This window comes from Stegastes partitus, unplaced genomic scaffold (assembly GCF_000690725.1).
Source record: "Stegastes partitus isolate 25-593 unplaced genomic scaffold, Stegastes_partitus-1.0.2 Scaffold2, whole genome shotgun sequence".
Classification (NCBI taxonomy): Eukaryota; Metazoa; Chordata; class Actinopteri; family Pomacentridae; genus Stegastes; species Stegastes partitus.
This window is the reverse complement of record NW_007577733.1, coordinates 1,287,738-1,307,118: the sequence shown is the minus strand read 5'-3', so window position 1 is coordinate 1,307,118 and position 19,381 is coordinate 1,287,738. Positions and strand designations below refer to the sequence as shown.

Below are 19,381 nucleotides of genomic sequence, written 5' to 3'. Positions count from 1 at the left end.
ATTTCTGTCTGAAATAGTGGAACAGGAGTGTCAGCCTGAAATAAAGTTCTAATATTCAGAGATGTACTTGAGTAAATGTATCCTGTTACATTCAGTCTCTTAATTTGGTCATCTGGAGATTATTTCTTTCATGGATTTTCTGATAAAGATGCTTTGGCTTAACGAATTAGGATCTGTCTGCTGGCATCTCAAAAATGATAACACCAAAAAGCCTAAAATGAATTTCCAGGATATTTTTCTTGAATGTAACATCAAGCCGCTGGGAAAACTGAATCTAAGAGCTTTGTTATTTTACTTCAAACGATACAAAACTGTTGCAAACATGTCACATCTCCCCTCTCTGTGCGTTCAGATGCTGAGGTTGCAAATGTGGACACACCTGACGCGGAGCTCACAGGCCAGCGTTTCACCCGCGACGTCCTGGACCACGCTCCCGTAAATGACTATGTAAGTGGGGCCCTTTCTGCCACGTCACCCGGGGACCACACCACGAGATACAGTAAAGCCACTTCAATCAGCTCCAGCTCTGCCTCGACTCTTTCTGCATATAAATCGCTCACTAATTGATGTTAAAACTGACTTTGTGCACCAGAGGGCATAGCAATTGCTCTATATATCTGTTTAAGTAAGGCCAGTTCATTGAAGACTCCCTTAATGTCTCTCCATTAATTGAGAGGAATATCCAGCCTTTCAAAGGCAGCAACTTGTGCCTTACAGCACCCGTTAGTGCCTTTTTTCACTTCCTTTTTTCTGAGGCAGTGGAAAGCGCTGTACAAAGGAGCCCTCTCAAGGTCACTCATTGCTGCACAGATAAGTTACATTTATTAATAATGCTTTAATTATCAAAGCGTATAAAATGAATGGGAAGGCCAAGTGGCATATTTTGGTGTACTGCATGTAAACCACTCAATGCTGTATGATTAATTATCCTTGACTCTTAGGGAAAATCACATTGCTTAGTATATTACAGAAATTAGGCACTCACATTGGCACGGAAAAAACTGCACTTGCACACTAAAGATACCGGCAACATACACAGGTGCAAGTGTATCTGACTCCTACACACACGCGCGTTCAGCACTTACAGGTGAATAGCCACTAAAGCTAAATTCAAGGATAATGAGTCAGGCTCGGTCTGCTCCTCAGAGCTGGGAGAAACGGTGAGAGACACGCAGAGAAATGAGACGTCCTATAATGTTGACATTTATCAGGCCCGTCCCAGAAACACCTCCCGCTCAACTCTTCAATTTCCCCCTAGCTCCTCTGTCTTCTCCCTCGTTGTCTGTGGCAGGAGATGCAGCGCTGTGCAATTAAAACATACCAGGGGATGAAAAACTCAGCTCTCCTTTTGAAACGTTCTGCCTCTATCAGCTGAGTAATGCATACCATTGCAATCCATTCCAGCAGCACGTCCAGGCGCTGTTTGTGGGTCCAGTGATAACAAAGGCCTTTGTGGCCAAGCGCAGGGCAGGCAGCAGTCTGTAATTGGGAGTCTGAACTCTCGCTCATGCCAGTGGGATGCCACATGTGTTGGCCAAGCCTTTTTTTATTTATTTATTTCTCGACGTCCAGAACTCATGTAAATGTGCACACAGTCAGAAAACAAGCAAACACACACACACACACACACACACAGTCTGCTATTCACAGTTCCTCTTTCTACCTCCATCCATTCTTCTGCCACATGTGCAGACGCATAACAACACGCATTCACTTCATCTGCATTTCATAAGTCCGAGTTTCAGTGCCACATCTCCCCACAGTGCGCCTTCATAAAGCAGAATAATCATTTGAGTCCTTGTGACAGTGGCTGACAGATATATGATGCTGAACTTTGCCATGGCTGCCATGTCAGAGTGTAGTCTGTCTCAGAGGTGGCCCTGGAAATTTCAAACTGAATAACTACCATCTGACAAGCCTGAAAGGATTGTACCACTGTACTGTCCTTGACCCATATAGCAAGAGCGAGCTTCCAATCTGAAGTGACCTCACATACATAGACATGTAAACATGTTTGCTGTGTGTATCTGCATGTGTCTAGTGTTTGCATTATGTGTTAAACTTTTGCCATCCTTACAACACTCTGAGCGTAATATTCAGGGTCAGGCTGGATGGCTGTTCATGTATTACGAAGGTGCAAAAGGCTCAAGGAATTCAAATCCATGAATGCAGGACCTGTTTGTGCCTGCAGAGGAATCTTTACACTGAAGCTAAAGCTCCTTATCACTTTGGTAAACCAGCAGAGTTTACTGAAATACACGACTATCTGCTTATTCAATTACGTCCAATTTCATTGTCATTCCAGCTCACTGTAGAGCACAGGGAGATGAAAATCTGAGATCAGGACACGCGGCAAAGCATTTCATATGTTGCACTGTCCTGTGTGTCTACATAAAAAACTCCCCTTTTTGAATACAAAGCAGGGCATGAAACAGAAATGTTATCTCTGCTGTTTTGATCCCACAATGAATGTGATGAGCTCTGCTATGAGATTTAATAACACATCCAGGCATGTGCTTCAAGCTCATGAAGAGCGGTGATCAGCGTGTGTGAAATAATACCAACAAGTGTGGAGATTAGAGGAGTCATGCTTTGATTCGTTACATCTTATTGAATGACTGACGCAGTTTTCTACTCTGCCGTCTCATTCACATCCAGTGCCTCATATTATGCACAGAGGTGTCTGTGCATGTGTGTCTGCATGTGTGTGTGTGTTTGCATGTGAGCCTGGGTGTGTGATGAAATCAGATGCAGCAAGGGGGTAATGGCTTTTACTCTTCATTAATGCTGCTTGTTTGTGAGTGACTGCCTCAGATTTCCCAAGGTGAACCATTCTTATCACCGCAGCTTCCCACTAGAGACAGCAACTCAAAGCCAGAGTGATTAATATGTACCCTCCGTTTTAAAAGGATAGCTCTGATTAATTGTCTTTAAGGTACAATGCTGCCTATTGGCTGTTTGTTTTGATAAACGCCAGCGTCATTTGAATAAAATATTTTCTTCATTTTCCAAGCCGGAGCTCCAGATTTTGTAACATCCCAGTTCGGGCTGTGAGGAGCAGATAAGATTATCGTTGGTCCATTGACAGCTTTCGTGTTGTTTCCATAACAGATTGTTGCCTGGAAGCTGATGACCTGAAACCTGACTGAAACAATAAATCATTAAAAGCCTACCCGTGCCTGTCATAGTAATAAATCAAACCCACCTATCCCAGATATCATCTGTCGCACCCTTTCTATGTGTTTTAAATATGTCTCACCACTGTGTAATTTTACTCAGTTTATCATAGCTCACATCAAATGCGTGCCACACTTTTTTATTGGGTCATGTTTGTGGTGAATTTATTGTCGCTCTCTGCTACAGCAAAGAAAACAAACACAATGTGTGTAAAACCACTGTGATTGACGACTCACTGGGTTGTAGAGTAGATGCAAGAAATCCCCTAATTCCCATACTTAATGTGGTAGGGGACTGGGGGGACTCAGCCATGTTCTCCTGCGGGTCCTGTCCTCTTAAACAATTCCCACACATTTTCTATTCCCAACAGTGGATGTGTTTTGTTCTGCACTATTGCGTGCTGCTGAGTCATTGTGAGCGCTTGCAGAGAATTGTACCGGTTTGTTCTGAATGTGAAGTCAGCGCAGGCCGTTGACTCCTGGATCTGAGCGGTTTAACGAGACAGCGCCGGATTGTCTCCGAGGATTCATTTACTAAAAGAGATTGAAATGTGGTCAAATGCATACTGAGGGCAGTTGCTGCCTCAACTCGCACCGTGAGTTAAGTGGCACTTCTCCGAACCCCATTTGGAGTTGCTCTTGATCAAAGGCATGGCACTCAGCCCCCACGAGTCTATGAGGGCACGAACCAACCAGCACAATGGAAAAATCCAAGGGCCATTAATTCTACCCAATTTACCTTTCGTTTGGGTTTCATTTGGCCCCTCTATAAATTCAGAGGCAGCCAGCAAGAGCAAATGAAAGAATCCTTGTTAGGCGATCATTACTCTGCTAATTGCTTTAGGAATGTGCCATGCACTTAAAGTCAAGGTCAGGAGGAGGGCGCCAAGACTGAGGAGCTCTAATTTGAATGCTCTATTGGAGGAGGGGCAGCCATTTTAGTGCAGAGTGTGTGCTTCGGTCGAGGGAGTTAAGAGGTCAGAGATGAAAGAAATAGTGTAATTATGCTGGTAACTACCAACGTTAGAGTCCCCACTGGTAGGGGGGCTGTGAATCCTGGATTCAGAGGAGGGGAATTGTGCAGCTGCCAGTCGCGCTTCCTCTGCTGGAACAGAAAGGTCAAAGGTATTATATCATGTTTTATGCTCCTGTAGCTTAAATCAAGCCCGCTCGCGTTCACCGCTATCACCATCTCTTTGTCACAGTCATCAAGCATGGCACAACTTTGCATTTTCGCGGACATCAATTCTGATCCCTCCACTCTTGTTTGGTTTTTACATATACACTGCTGCCCCGCAACCAAAGCAGCCTCATCAATTCACGTCATCCTCCTCCTCTACCTCTTCTCGTGCCCTTGCCTCAGGAGGACTGGCATTTGTCATGTGTGTGATTGTAACCCTGCCCACTCCTGTGTCCTCTGCAGAGGGATGTTGGAATCGAGCTGGATAACCGTCTGGATGACCGTGGCTACTGCTGCCAGCACTGTCGCCGTGGTTACCGCTTCTGCCGCCGCTACCACGAGCCCCTGGGTGGCTTCAACCCCTGGCCATACTACTACCAAGGAGGCCGGGTCATCTGTCAGATTGTCATGCCGTGCAACTGGTGGATCGCTCGCATGCTGGGGAGGATCTGAGGCTGCCGTGTGCTGTCTGGGAGTTAAACTGTTTATGTTGTCATAGGTGCAAATTCGCCTCTTGATAAATATCCCTGACCACTTGTAAGACCAAAGCAATCTATTGCACACAATTATTAGCTAAAGTATGAGTCAGTCTAAATGGCATTTGAAACATTCCGATTCTTTCTTAGAAGGTATTAGTTGTTTATAGCTGTCTAATTTTCTCTCATTTAGTCTCCTTGCTATTTGAGCCTGCTCAATGAGTGCAATTTAGTTTGCAAGATGTCAACAGAAACTGATCCTTGCTAAAAAAAAAAAAAAAAAAACTTCAACATCAACTGTCTTTACTTTTGCCACTTCCATTTTGACTTTTTGAGTTGTTATTGTATTACTGTAACGTATGAAAACAGTATAACAAAAAGTATCGCTATATTATCTCAGTGGTGTTATCACATTTACCTAAATACACCTTTACCAAGCACTTTATTAGGAACACCAGTGCAATCTAACACAATCCAACACAGCAGCTCTGTCATAAACTTTTATGAAGCTTCTACGGGTTTTGTTGACATTGTCAGAAAGGTGACATTTCTACTTTATGTTTTTTATTGAGGTCATAGTTGGTGGCGGCAAACTGGATTGCATTATACTGAAAAGTGTTCTTAATATTTTGTCCACTCTATTAAAATGTGAAATAATAGGATTATTTTTCAATACAATTCAGTCGTGTACGCCGCCACCTCCCACTGCGACCTCATTAATAGACATAAAGTAGAATGATCACCCTTCTGACAATGTCAACAAAAACCGAAAATACAGAAGCTTCGTAAAAGTACAATTTATGGCAGAGCTGTTGTATTGGATTGCATTAGATTGCACAGGTGTTCCCAATAAAGTGCTTGGTGAGTGTATATATCTCTGTTTTTTTTGTCATCTGTTTTTTTTATTGCTTTCTTAACTAGCAGATAAAAGTCCATCCCATGGCCCACACTACACTGGCCCCTAAAGACAAAGCATATACAAGAAAAAGAACGGGCAGTGAGGGAAACGCATTCCAAATCCAGAAATGCCACAAAAAGCAAAACACATACAAATTGGAAATGCTTAAATAAAAATGCAACCAAAGGAATCTGCTGCGCCAGACGTGCTCTGGGACGCTAGGGGGAGTGATGAGGCCAATTTGAATAGGCAGCAAGGTTGCAGGGAGTCAAGTTATTAGCAGAGTCCTATCAAGTGACCACAAGATCTCCATAAAATTAAGTAAACATTGTCAAAGACACAAAAAACCCAAAACTTGCTTAGCTTACGCAACACTTCTTGGATGTGGACACAAACCAACATACTTAGAAAGATTTAAATATGTAAAGACATCAAATGCAAAACAGAAATGGAAAGTATTCAAATTAGGAAAAGAAGAATAGGAAGAAGAGAAAAAAGAGAATAATTCCAGCATACCAGTACAGAAATAGAAGAAGATGCAAAGGACCAAGCTTTGAGAGTTTTTTGTTTTTTTTTTTTTTTTTGGTATCATGTTAAAATAAGGATGTATAATTGAAGATGCACAGATCTCAGCTGTCTTTTGTTATGTACTTACTGATGTGTTCTCCTCCACTGTTTTCGCTGTTGTTGCGATCCGCACAATGCTTTAAATAGTGCCACTGTTCAAACAGCTTCTTCTTTGCCGAGGCGATTTTAATCTGTAACACTGCATCTCGGTGTGTCAAGCTGAAATGACTCTCATCTGCAACTAACAGATAATCAAGGCATAGGCATTTGTAATTGATGTTCTGTCATCACAATAACAAGGTGCACAAATGCCCAAGAGTATTCAAGCCTATGTGAAATATTCAGAAGTTAAACAGAGAGACAAAAAATGGAGCGCTCTTGTTGTGATAGTTGGCTTTGAAGTCTTCTGTATGTTTCGAACACTTTCCTTGTTTTTTTTTCCCAATTAAAATTTCATTGTATGAATAATCTCAGCTGTCCTATCATATGAAACAATGCGATTTCCTTGAAAGACACTTAATACCCTGGGGTGTTTGCGTGACAGCTGATAGCACTATGGGTTTGAATCCACAGAAAAGATAGACCTCCTTTTCTCCTCTCCATTAGTCCCATTTGTTATTAGCAAAATTATTTAGCACCACATTGTTGTGACAAGAAGAAAATAGACATATATGCTTGTATTGTTTCCATTTTGTAACCTGAGACTCCGTTGTGTATCTGACGTATGATAATGCTTTGTTTACAGTAACATGAAAGTATCTCGTCTGCTAAGTAAATATCCATGTTGACTCATGCTGGCTCAGTATGATAGTAATGTCAGTGATATCAATAATAATTGGCAGTGAAATGGATTTTGTGAAAAAGAGGGCAAAACACATTACTGCATGTAAATGTTTTATGAATATGCTCATAAATGGAGTTCAGACTGCAACCATATTGTTATTTTTAAATCAATAATGTCAATAGCCCAAAGCAACATGTCAAGTAAAAAAATACTGGCATGAGTTAACAAATGCAATAATTGCAAACATACTTCAAATAAACTGACAAGTGTACTGCAAAGCCCCCGAGGCAGTTCTGAAAAGTTCATAAAATCAGTGTTTATATAATTCATTTCTCACTATTTCCTGCTTATCACATCAAATAGTCAAGTGTTTATTAAAATGGATGCATTCAGCATGCTGCTATTGTTGCTGCGGAGCTTTTGCACTCGCAATGTTAGGAAGCAGTATAAAGTGTTATTTTTCGTAAGATGCTGTTCGTTGTTAGTTGTCTATCTGGTGAAGGTCTCTGAGGACTCTGAGGACTCTTTTGTGTAGTCGTGAGAGTAAATTGCCATGGAAGTCCTGAGAGTCGTTCTGAATGGGATGGTTCACCCTGACTGGAGAGGCTGATACAGATATTACAGCCGGCTCCCTGAGAGCTCCTCATGCCTGTTGGGACAAAAGTCCAATATTAACCATGAAAGTCAAACTTTAAAGTACAAGACATCTCACAATTAAAAGGCATCATGGAGGAGACCCAGAAAGACACTGGATGGTGGCGATGTGATAAACGAAGCTGAAATGAGAGCAAAAGAAATGGATCACTGTCAAAAGAAATCCAAATTTTGGTGTCCGATGTACACATTTCAGCAAAATCTACATTTAGTGTTTGTATTCCATTTTCTCCATTATGAACTTTGTGAATAATGTAAACGACGCCATGTGAAGTAAACTAATGTAGCTTTGTTAGCTGGATGTTTCAATCAAAGACTTCTGCAAATATGCAGAGACAACAAGCAAGCAAGATAGCCCCCTCCAAAAAGGAAACTTTTCCTCTGAACATACAAAATCTGATTATATTCAATTACAAGTACTGGGCTTTTTAAAACTCAAAATGGAAGTTAATTTACTTTCCTACAATGTATAAAGCAGTTCAATACTATCTCCATTAGACATGAGGCAAATCTGTGAGTCTGTGACAGTGAACTCCTCCATCGTAGACCAGAATTAAAGAATATATCATCTCAAGTGAAGCCCTGCGCTATCTCTCTCATGCATTTTATATAGGACCCCCCTACCCACCCACCCACCCCTCTAGCACTTGTTTATCGCTGTTTTGATGAGGAGAGGAAACAAGATCAACTGCTCTGCAGGATAAACAGAGATACTGCACGTCTTTCCAGGTTATCACAGTTCAAAGGATTTTTCCTACCTGGCCTGAGGAACGGCCACTTCCATTGATGCTCACGAGTGAATTAATTCTTTTTGTTACTTATCAAAAAAATGCAGGAAAATTTCACTCCCAGCTGCTTATTTTCATTTCAAATATTCGCCCGTTCATTTAGATTCGCGAGTTGCTATTCTGGGGCGGAGGAGAGCGGAAAAACCAATGTATGAGGAGTGTTTAGATTAGTGACCTGAAGGAATAGTTCTCTCCAACCCAGACGGAGGCTCAGTGTCTGCTGAGGACACATGTATTACCAGTGCCATCTTGTGTAGAGGGAGGTGTACTGCTGAATATATCAGAAGAGGTGATGTGTTTTGGCCATTTTTTTTAAATATTTAAAACCATGGTTCACCTGCTGTCCCTAAATAAATTCTCTCTCGCTCCTGTAAAACAAACCTCAAATTTTAAAGCGGTCTATTTCAATCTAACCTCGGCTCTATAAGTTAACAGACTGCGTCAAGGTGCGGTGGCCATGAGGCTGCAGTCATCAACACCTTTTCTGTGTAATGTTGCAGTCAGTCTGGTGACCTGATGGTTAAATAAGCTCTCCCTGTACTGTTCCTGCTACAGGCTGGAGGCGCAATAATGTCAGCCGTCATCCTTCAACTGCTCCCACTGTGAGAGGCAGCATGGCACAGCAGTAAACACTAGCGCTGTGTCAGTGGCTGCAGGCGACACAGAAATAGTACTCCTCTCCCAGGACCCAGCTCTCGCTCCATCTTCAGGGTCTCTGATTCACTAACCAAAGGAATAGCACAGACGTAATGGCTGCTAGTAGCCTTTTATTATTTTGCTAATCCATAAGAACGTCCGCTTACCATATGACAGGTGATCGATGAACCGCTCAGCAAAAAATCAAAGTGTCTGTTTGGATGTACCGGAGGGTTGCTTGTTGCTGAATGCGGTGCCGGTGCAATGATTTCATTCTCCTTTCAAACAATTTCCTAATTCGCAAAAGGCTCTGGAAGATTTTTCGCTGGACTGAAGGAGGTTGTAGTGGTGGCTGTGGCTGTGGCTGAACCTCTGGCCTTGTTTTTCTGTGTGTGTTTGTGTGTTAACCCTATGGCAAGACTGGATTGTGTGGTACACAGCTGCGCATGTGGGTGTAGACAGAGCAAGGCACAGTAGGCAAACCCTGCTGCCAGACAGCTTCCTCAACACCACCCCCCGTTTCCCAACCCCCAACACACACACACACACACACACACTCCCCATCCTCACACACATAAACACATCAACATAACACATGCTGTAAAAGAATCAATCCAGTCAGCGTAACCCTTTCTCTCACCAACCGCAGCCGCGCACACTCTTCACTATGCAAGCTGTGGTGGCAGACTCGCCTGTCTTCAGCTCTGGGCACGTCACATGCTAATGTATTCATCCACCCACAGCAACTGGAGAAGCAGTGCTGTTAAGTACAGTCCAATCAGTCTCTGGCCTACTAATGGCTCCAATCCAGTTTCCTACAGTAGCTTTTTCTCTCTTCAAATGCCATGTGATCAAATGTTGCCCAAAGCTGCAATAGCCCCACAACGCAACTTTGAGTTTTCAAGGCAAAAATAGTTTCATTATCTCGACAGTAGAAATTAATAGACTTAGTAACCCCTCGCGAGCTATTTGTTTCCAAGTTTAATTTGGTTTTCTATTTAATTTTTCAAAAATGTCTTGTGTGACATTTTATCTGTGCCTCACACGATTTCCAAAACCACTTTGCCTCCAACAAAACAACAAATAAAATAAAGAGGATAGTCAGCAGAGAAGATTTTGTTTTAATTAGCATATTGGCTTTTTCTTAAAAATCTATTCTATATTCAGCATAAAGGAAGCCGTTGACAACCCAAGACAAAAGAAGCAACAAAACATAAGCAATGGACATACCTCAACATTTCACAGACAACAGTGCTTTACGGAAAAAGCAGGCTGGATACTGGAGTATATACAAAGCAAAAATAAGCAGCAACTCCCCACTGACAGACTGACAGACTTTTTTATGCAAATGTAACCCAGTGTAATTATTGATTGTCAAAAACTTGCAAAAGCATGTACTTAAAAAAATAGGTATACATTCAGAGTGTCTTAGCAGACCCAGAGCCCTTTGGCTGATGCGGGGTTGTAAAGTAGCGTTTAACTCCTGTCCTTAGGTGCCGGTGCAGATGGAGGTCAGTGTGTCTGAATGTCCTCACTCTGCAGCTACAGTCCGGCTGGAAAATACAACCAATTTAGCCGTGATACCACTCAGGATCAATATGGCTTCATCCCCAGCAGGACCGAGGGGCCAATCGGATGGCTGGCCTGAGAGGTTCTTAACAAAGTGGGACAGCAAATAAAGAAGGCACAGACTTGACTGACCCGAGAGCAGGAGAAGAGGAGGAGGTGGGGAGGGAAGACAAGACAGGAGGAGATGAGGCGAGAGAGGAGAAGAAAGGAAAGGAGCACAGTTTTACAAACAGCACTGGTACCTCTTTGTACCAAACAACTGAAGAAACTTGATTTGACTTAAAGACATATTGATTGGTACATCTGATATTTTATGCAATACACACAACATGATATTTTTGAATGCACAGCCTCGACTGCTTGACTGTTGAAAAAGGTAAAGAGGTATGTCCACTGAAAAGAAGGAATAAAAAGCACATTCAGTACATGTTTAAAATCGGACACACAACGGAGGATATCCACAATAAAAGAATATACCAGTGGAATAATGATGCTGCACTGAGCACTCGAGTCCAAAACTCAAGAAAATACCAAAGCTGATTATATGGAATGCTATACAAATGAAAAATGTCGGTCTTACAAAAAATTACCGAATAAGCTTCCTGGTATTAACGTTCATATTCTTTGTATTTTCCCTCAGGTTTACACATGTAAATAGAAAACAAATGTGCCTTTTTATACAGAATTTCGTAATTCACAAAATAAATAAATTCGCTGTGGCCTTAAAATTGAATCTCAATTGTATATTATATGTATATATTTATATATATATAGATAGATTCATATATATATTCCATTTTATATAAACAGGATTTAAACCTTGACGCCTCCGAGGCAGAGGCTGATAAAATCAGTTTTATCCTGCGTATTCTTTCTCCATTTGTGCCTCCCTATCTTTCCGTGCCTCCGGTCTGCAGCGCTATACAAACAGTTTTGATGTTACACTGTCCTTGGTGGACAGAAAATGCCCATTTCCATAGTAACACAGTGTTTTAAGGCCAGGGGTAATAGAGAATGAATGCATACCTATGTTGTGTATATGAAAATAAATGAGTAATAAGTTCTTGAAAGTCTGAAAGTCTGAAAAGTCATTCAGTCCATTTTTCATCTTTTTCGCAGATACTTCCAACAAAGAGAGTCTTGAGCTCTTTGAACTTCCGGTAAGGCACTCTTCAATTAAGCTTGTGGGTTGTTTTGTTTTTTTGTTGTTTTTTTTTTAGCAGATTGGACACCATGACACAACATCTATCCCTGTTCCACAGAAATACAAACTTACATGTGGTTTAAAGGAAACACTCACACTGTGCACATTCTCAGACTTCTCAGCACCGTTTGGCATTCAGTCCCCGGTTTTGGTTTCATTCATTCTCTTCTTTAAACATATTAGTCCAATGAGATGTAAGCTAAAATGACTAACTGGCACATTTGGTACACAGGGATCCCTGGTTCATCCAATGGCTGCTCTCCTAAAGGGGAAGGCATTTTGTGTGTGTATTTGTGTCTGTATCTGTGTGTGTCAGGGTTTATGTCTACAGAGGATAATCCCAAATCAGAAAAATGACTTTTTAAAAAAAAACTAAACACTCCCTTGATTTTTAAAATTAGGCACATGGTCACAAAATATGTGAGTAAACAATAAATCCTGAGGCTGAACTGACCAACCTTTAAGAGCAACACTCGGCATGATCCCTCACTTCTGATCTTCGCTCAGATCACTGTGGTAGGAAAAGAATGTATTAAGTCTGTGGTCAAATGGATTCAATTGTTGTTTTTGGTTCAGCTTGTGTGGAAAAGTCCTGCAGCTCTAAGCCTCTGCAGGCTCTGTCTTTATCTGGATAAAGTTTGCAGGCAGCTGGACAGACAGGGGCAGCTCCTGCAGGCCTTTGATTCCCTGCTCAGGCTGCAGGGACATCTCCCCTCGCACTTCCAGCTCCTCCACAGGGGTCAGACCCTCACTGGGGCTGCTGCTCTGGGAGGAATGTCCATTAATTATAGTTTCACTTGCAGCCTCTTGGCCCTGGCTTTGACTGGTATCAATGATCACAGTCCTATACTGCAGCTCCGCCTCCCCTGCCTCCATCTCTTCCTTCTCAAATGTATGTGCCGCCAGTGATGGATCACCGTTCACCATCGACTGAAAGTAGCTGGGGTCCAGCATCTCCTCTTTGACCTGCAGCCCAGAAAGGTCGCTGGATTTGAGCACAGTGGCAATTACAGTGCCGGGCTGCTGTGCCACCATGGTCTGCCCACAGGTGGTGTTGATGGTAACGAGGCGGGGAAGACTATTGAGGTTGGAAGCAGTGGAACTAATGACTCCTGGAGGGGAAGTGCAGGAGGAGGAGGCGGTGGAAATGGCACAGGAACCCAGACTGGTGACCAGGAGTTGCTGAGGGAGGCCGTCCTGCAGGCTGTTGGCCCCACCTGCTAGAGACGCTGTCTGGATGGTGAGCACATCTTTGCCACCTGCTGTCGTGGAGGGCATGGTGTGGAGAATAACCCGAGGAGGGGAGGAGTGGCTGGAGTCCCCGTTGGCCAGAACAGTGGTGAGGGGAACAGACTGAAGAGAGCTGGAAGATGTCAGGACCATAGGAACTGATGCAGGAGCGCTGATGGTCCTGAAAAGACAAAATGAACTGAATATGTACTTGAGTTTTTTCACCTTCTTTGACTGAGCTGTTGTAACTGAACATTCAGTCTTTGAAAATATAGACAATTATTTTTAATGGCCCCCTACTGAGAGGGTTACCCAGCATACAGCTACGATCCTAAATAGCAGAACTAATGTCCTTATTAATATAACAAACGGCACTGACAGCTGTACTTCAGAAATTATTATTCTCTTCAATTTCTAACTGCAGACAATGTTTAACAACCCAGAAAATGTCGGATGATTGATAGTAAACTGCTAAAATAGGCAGGGGACTCAGTACAATAAAATGCCAAGCAAACCTGTGTAACAACAAAAAATGCAGCCCATAAAAAACAAATACGATAGAATGATTTCCTGACATCAACTTAAAAAAAAATCAGCAGCCAACCTGCACGCCTAAATCTCACTAATAACACACCAACACATTATATGTGATTTGTTTAATCCAAAGAAAAAACGAAGTGTAAAAAAAACGGGATTTGACCAGCTAACCGACAGCTAGATTTACACACAAATTTATCACACAAACATAAGAATTACATCAATCTTCTCATTTAGCGCTTGGCAAGAAAGTATCCTCAAAAGATATGTACATTTTAGAATTGGAAGGTGTCTTTCTGGGAAATAAACTATATATTAGGGACACTGTCCATAAATTATACCCAACATATCGTTGACCTTTCTGTGCTGAAATTTTGTGTTACATATCTGCCGACATTTGCACAGATAGATAAATCACCACAACCAATTTATTCTTCTTGCTCGTGTTTGAAACATCATCAGGGAAGGATATTTTCTAGCACCCACTGTGGCCACATTTAGTCAATGGCTCCTCTCAAAGGACTTCTGGCATTCTTCACAATGTGGAAAACTTGAGTAAAAACTGTGCAATTCAAAGAATGCGTGTGTTTCTCTTGCCAGTCTCCTACCTCATAGCTTGTGCTGTATCGTGGACACCCGACCCATGGTTACTTTGCAGCATATGAACAGACTGAAGAAGCTGCTCAGCCTGTCCACCGTTAGCTTCCTGGTACAGATATTCATCATTAGGCTCTTTCTTCATCTGTTTTACTGAGACGTGGTGGTGGTGACCATGAGCCCTTCCATGCCCTTTGGACCCTCCACGGACCACAGACCGCCCATTGGTAGATCTCTGGTTCCCGTAGCCGGTGTTGGCATCAGAGCCTGTATCTTCATCCTCAATCACCACTAGATCAGTCGGCATCTCCTTAAATTGATATACCAGCCGCTGCCCCTCCACTTTAGCTAGGATGCCTCTCTGATAGTAGTATCTACAGGAGAAAGTAGATAAGGAGCTGTTTAGTACATTATAGATATTATCAATACTCAAATTTTACAAGGCTCATTGAACTTTTAACTGGCAATCCACTGTTATGAACATATTTGTGGAATCATGTCCTTAGGGTTAAGAGCTAAATGGAACACTTTGTAAACTGAGGCTCATTAAAGTGTTATTCTTACCGGAGAGCTCTTCCCATGGTCTCATAGTTCATGTCAGGCTTGTTCTTGTGTTTGCCCCACAGCTTTGAAACAGCCTTCGAGTCCACCAGCTTAAAGATGCCTTTCTCCCGCTGTGTCCACTTGATGTATTTGGGACAGGTGTTTTTATCCTGCAGCAAAGCCAGAAGGAATTCCCACAGGTAGATGGTGTTGCCTGCAAATTTGCAAAATAATTTAAGCCATGTTATTAACATTCAGGTACATCAGACATTCATGGTGAAGCCTTTGAGCTGTGCTATAGACATCTATAATTCATTTAGCAATTTAGTTTATATATGGGAGCCATGGGGTTACAGCAGAAACTGCTTTTCTTACAGCCATTGTTGTGTCAGTTGTGTGAATGCATGTGTGCCTTGGACAGAAATTAATTATACCAAGCCTGCAAGTAGATTATTCTAATTTGTGAGATGTTCTGGCCAGAAGTGGTTAAAAACAGCAACGCTCCCAGTAGTCACTTGAATCCCAGACACAATGACAGAGTGATGTATATGTGTGCAGCTGAACCTGCCGTCCCCAGCCCCCTACTCTTTGTGTCACACTGTATGGTGCAATGAGGGTCCACATCGAGCAGCACTAGTCTGCTTCTATCAGTAGAGCATCAATGTGCCCTCCAGCCTGCAATCACTTCTGTTTCCCTGTGAAACACAGCACTCTGAGATCCCCTCATCCATTAACTCGCCCAGATTCAACCCCACTGGACTGCAGGGGTTGAGGACTGTTGTTTGCACACTCCACAGGAGGAAACAGAGCATACACAAGAGGAGGAGAGACCTTGATTTTTATTGGCTCATTACAGAAAAGTGGACTAGTTAGTGAAGCTTACCTTTGCCCTCTTTGCTCTTCTTCCTGAGTGGCAGGTTAGGGGTGGTGATAGGAGAGCAGGGACGCACCGCCCGCGGCTTTCGCACTATGATTCAAATTGAGGGGTAGTGTGTTATGAGGTGGAAGGCCACAGTGAAACCATCTAATTACCTACAACACTGAATTTTTACTAAGAGAATATTTCTGTGGTATAGCAAGGAGAAAAAGGAAAACAGTGTTACCTTTGGTTTTTTTCTGAGTTTTGAGGGGACATTTTTGGGGAATCTCATCCATAGATGAAGTGTCCTCATCCAGGGACATATCAAGGGCAACACCGTCCATCTGGTCAGGCCTCAGTGGGGCGTATGTCAGGTCTGACTCCAGCAGAGTGCCATAGGTGTGAACTTGACGTAAACAAGAGAGACCGAAATGTAAGATGCATGTCTCTTATGCTCCAAATATGACTGGTGTTGGATGAAAATAATTATTTATAGTAATTATTTGTCACAACAAATAGGAAAATTTACTTACTCATGCGTTTCTCATCCAAAATGTTGTTTGGAGACTCCATGTTCAGAAGAGCCGCTGCAGCTTCGTTCGTCTCCATGCTGTCCTGTGCACCTGGGACTGTTGTTTCTGTCCACCAAATGACAACAAATTCATCAATATGAAATGCTTGTGGGTAAATACTTTGCATGTGGTATCTCAGTATGTCTGGGTCTTTATCAAATAAGGTTGAATTGCTCGCATGACAACAAAGCTCATTTTTATGTCCACTGGCTTTAATTGAGTTTAAAAGAAACATTGTGATCAGTTCCACTTGTGCCAAGGTAGGTTTGCACAACCAAGACTTGTTTTGCAACTGGAGATGAAAGAAGAAAAAAAAGACAAATGGGAAATAGGGATCTTCAGCATCATAATTCGATAAGTCCATATTTTTCTAATATTTTCAAGAGGCTTCCTAGAAAGAATAATATCATAAATTAGTTTTTTTCATTTTGAGGAAAATGGGAATTCAAGGAAAAATTCCATTTAAAGGCAATTATTTATTCATTCCTCATATATTTATGATTGGAAAAGCCATCCTTCATGCATGCTGAATTGTCAGAGTGCATGTTTTGCATATTCAGGTAACTTACTGCTCACTGACTCTCCAGGTTATGCTTTTGAATAATTGTAATCAATTAATTGGAAGTGTACCAACTGAACATTGTCTCTGTTGTAAATCCATGCAGAAATTAAATTGCAATTTTTTTGCTTTGTATGGTCTACCAGATGTTTGTAAACCCAATTTAAGCTCAGCGTGTTACATACACACCCAAAAGGTAAACGATATTTACCTGAGAGGTCTACTCCTCCCACCAAGATGGATGGCTCCTCCACCACATGGAGAGTGGTATCCACCATGATGCCGTTAGTCACCTCATCTGACTCTAGGCCCGAGTAGACCTGCAACAGATCTGCGGCCGGCACCTGCTCAACAATAACCGCTGGGAATACTGACGGGTCGTCCAGCTGAACAGAGAGAGGACACATACACATACACACACACACATACAGAGAGAGAGAGAGAGAGAGAGAGAGAGAGAGAGAGAGAGAGAGAGAGAGAGAGAGAGAAAGGTATGAGATGTTGTAACACTTGAGATATCACTGGGAGGGGAGGGATTGATGGTCTGTGCTCATACATGTGTGTGTATGCAATAAAAATGTCATTAATTCCTCCACCACACATCATAAATGCGATATAAAAACCCCAGATGACACCAGATTAATGGTATAACCCAATTTGGTCTTTTATTTTTATTGCCTTGTAAAATAGTGTAGATTCATACTCAATTTTAGCTAATGTGGAGGCACATAGCATGGAAGAGAGCTCATTTCTGTGGTGTTGCAGCAGTCCACAGGGATGTGCTGAAGAAGACAGGAGCCAGCTGTTTGATCTGGCCTACTTCTCCTGAGAAGTTAATCTTGTGCTCAGAAATTATATAAGCCCAAATGAATGTTAATAGATCAGTCATGAATTGCAGGCAAGCACCCCCTTCATCATGTCCTAAACGTGTTTGGGGAATTCTAACCTTGCCATCTCATTTCAGGCATGGTGCAGACTGATGCAGGAAGGAGCGAGGGGACAGAGGGAATAACCAGAGCATGGGCCAAACCATCGAGCAGCAACTGAGAAGCCCAACATACTTGAGAGCTCCTCAAACACAGCCCGTGTCAAGAGTGCTCACTGGGCGGCTGGTTCGTGTCAGTGGGAGGGACATGGGGACTAATTCAGTCCTTTGAATAAGTGAGTCGTATGGTCCTCTGAATCTGGCAGCTGTATTTCAAGAGTACCAAAAACATACAACATGAGAGGCAGAGGCAGCTCTGATCTAGAAATCAACAAATTAAATTACAATTTTCATGTAATCACAGTTTGTTTTTTGGGAGGTTTTTTGTCATTTTTTGCAAATGAAAAATTCTCCTTAGGTATTGTGATCCTACACATGTAGCAGTCAGCTGACCACCAGCAGATGGCAGCAGACTACACTTCAAAAACGCACTGAAATCAGTTCTTTTCCCATGTTGGTGCCAAACAGCTAGTGCATCTGCTTTGGCTATTTCAGGAATGGTTTCTAAATGTCAGTATCTAAACCTCACTGAGACAAATACAGACATTTTTGAGGAGATATTTATGTTAACAGTACTGTTCCTCCCACCAAGCACACAGGCGATAAATTCAATTTTGTTAAAGTCTTTTCTGAAGCACAGAGATTACTAAAAAATGAGCTTGAATATGTTCCAAATCAAAGCTAAATATCCTGTCAACGCTTATTTAAGCGCCCTGCTGCCTGTTGAATGGACTCGGGGTGACAGAGATGTCTTACAAAATTTTCACATACAGAATCCACAAAAAGCAGATAACAAGAAAGAAAATCTGAACTGGCATCTGTTTCCTCTTCAAATATACACGTGAGTACTATGCTGTGATTTGTTTAAATCTGAAACAATCAATTAAAATCACATTCTTACAGTGATGACCTGATTAAAGGGGAACATGATCGACAAAAAGGTGCAGCAGGAGGAACATGAATAAAGGCTTATCTGTCTCTTTACACAAGTGTCCATTGTTGGTTTGGACCTCTGGGGCATACCAGGTGTCCAGGCCTTGGGCTGGGGGGTGGGAAGAGGGGACATTCGAGTGCATGGCTACATACCCATTTCAGCTACACTTTAACCAGGAAACTAACAGACCGGTTCATTATTTGGACACGGTGTCGAATGGTTAGGACTCCTAAGCAGCACCGGCCGTCATTACCCAGGACTGTTTAGTAGTAAGTTTATACACTGAGTGTATAAGATGTGGGTGACGTGGGTGAGTCCACATGGCTTCACATGACATCTATCATAACTTCACTGATCAACAACATACAGCTTGTGTCATCTCAGCAGCAAAAACACAAGGCATCCTGGGGCTAATAAAAACCCTGAGTTTTGCTTTGACTACAGACACTATCAGAGCCTCACTGACATAAACGGAATGTTTCCCATTAATCAGAGTCTTTGGTAGACATATTATCAGATAGCTAGACAGTGAGGCTACCACGTTTCCTCAGTTGGACTTAAATGATGTTTGCTGTCCTTGAGTGAGCGTCAAGTGTGTGTGGCAGTAGACAAAGGCATTTTGACTATTGGTCT

General features: G+C 42.2%; 2 protein-coding genes across 4 annotated transcripts in view; one reads left to right on the top strand and one right to left on the bottom strand.

Annotated features, from left to right (window-relative positions):
- Positions 1–7,359, top strand: part of tnmd (tenomodulin) — a 62,708-nt gene extending 55,349 nt beyond the window's left edge. The window contains exons 6-7 of the mRNA XM_008276121.1: positions 353–447; positions 4,600–7,359. Coding sequence (XP_008274343.1) covers positions 353–447; positions 4,600–4,809 — 305 coding nt within the window. The 3' untranslated portion in view covers positions 4,810–7,359. The remainder of the gene's footprint in view (positions 1–352; positions 448–4,599) is intronic.
- Positions 7,360–10,259: 2,900 nt separating this feature from the next.
- Positions 10,260–19,381, bottom strand: part of elf1 (E74-like ETS transcription factor 1) — a 38,781-nt gene continuing 29,659 nt past the window's right edge. For all 3 annotated transcript variants that reach the window (XM_008276102.1, XM_008276095.1, XM_008276110.1), the window contains 7 exons: positions 17,041–17,215; positions 16,232–16,336; positions 15,943–16,104; positions 15,723–15,806; positions 14,861–15,053; positions 14,308–14,670; positions 10,260–13,343 (listed from right to left, as the gene is read on the bottom strand). In XM_008276102.1, coding sequence (XP_008274324.1) covers positions 12,533–13,343; positions 14,308–14,670; positions 14,861–15,053; positions 15,723–15,806; positions 15,943–16,104; positions 16,232–16,336; positions 17,041–17,215 — 1,893 coding nt within the window. In that variant the 3' untranslated portion in view covers positions 10,260–12,532. The remainder of the gene's footprint in view (positions 13,344–14,307; positions 14,671–14,860; positions 15,054–15,722; positions 15,807–15,942; positions 16,105–16,231; positions 16,337–17,040; positions 17,216–19,381) is intronic.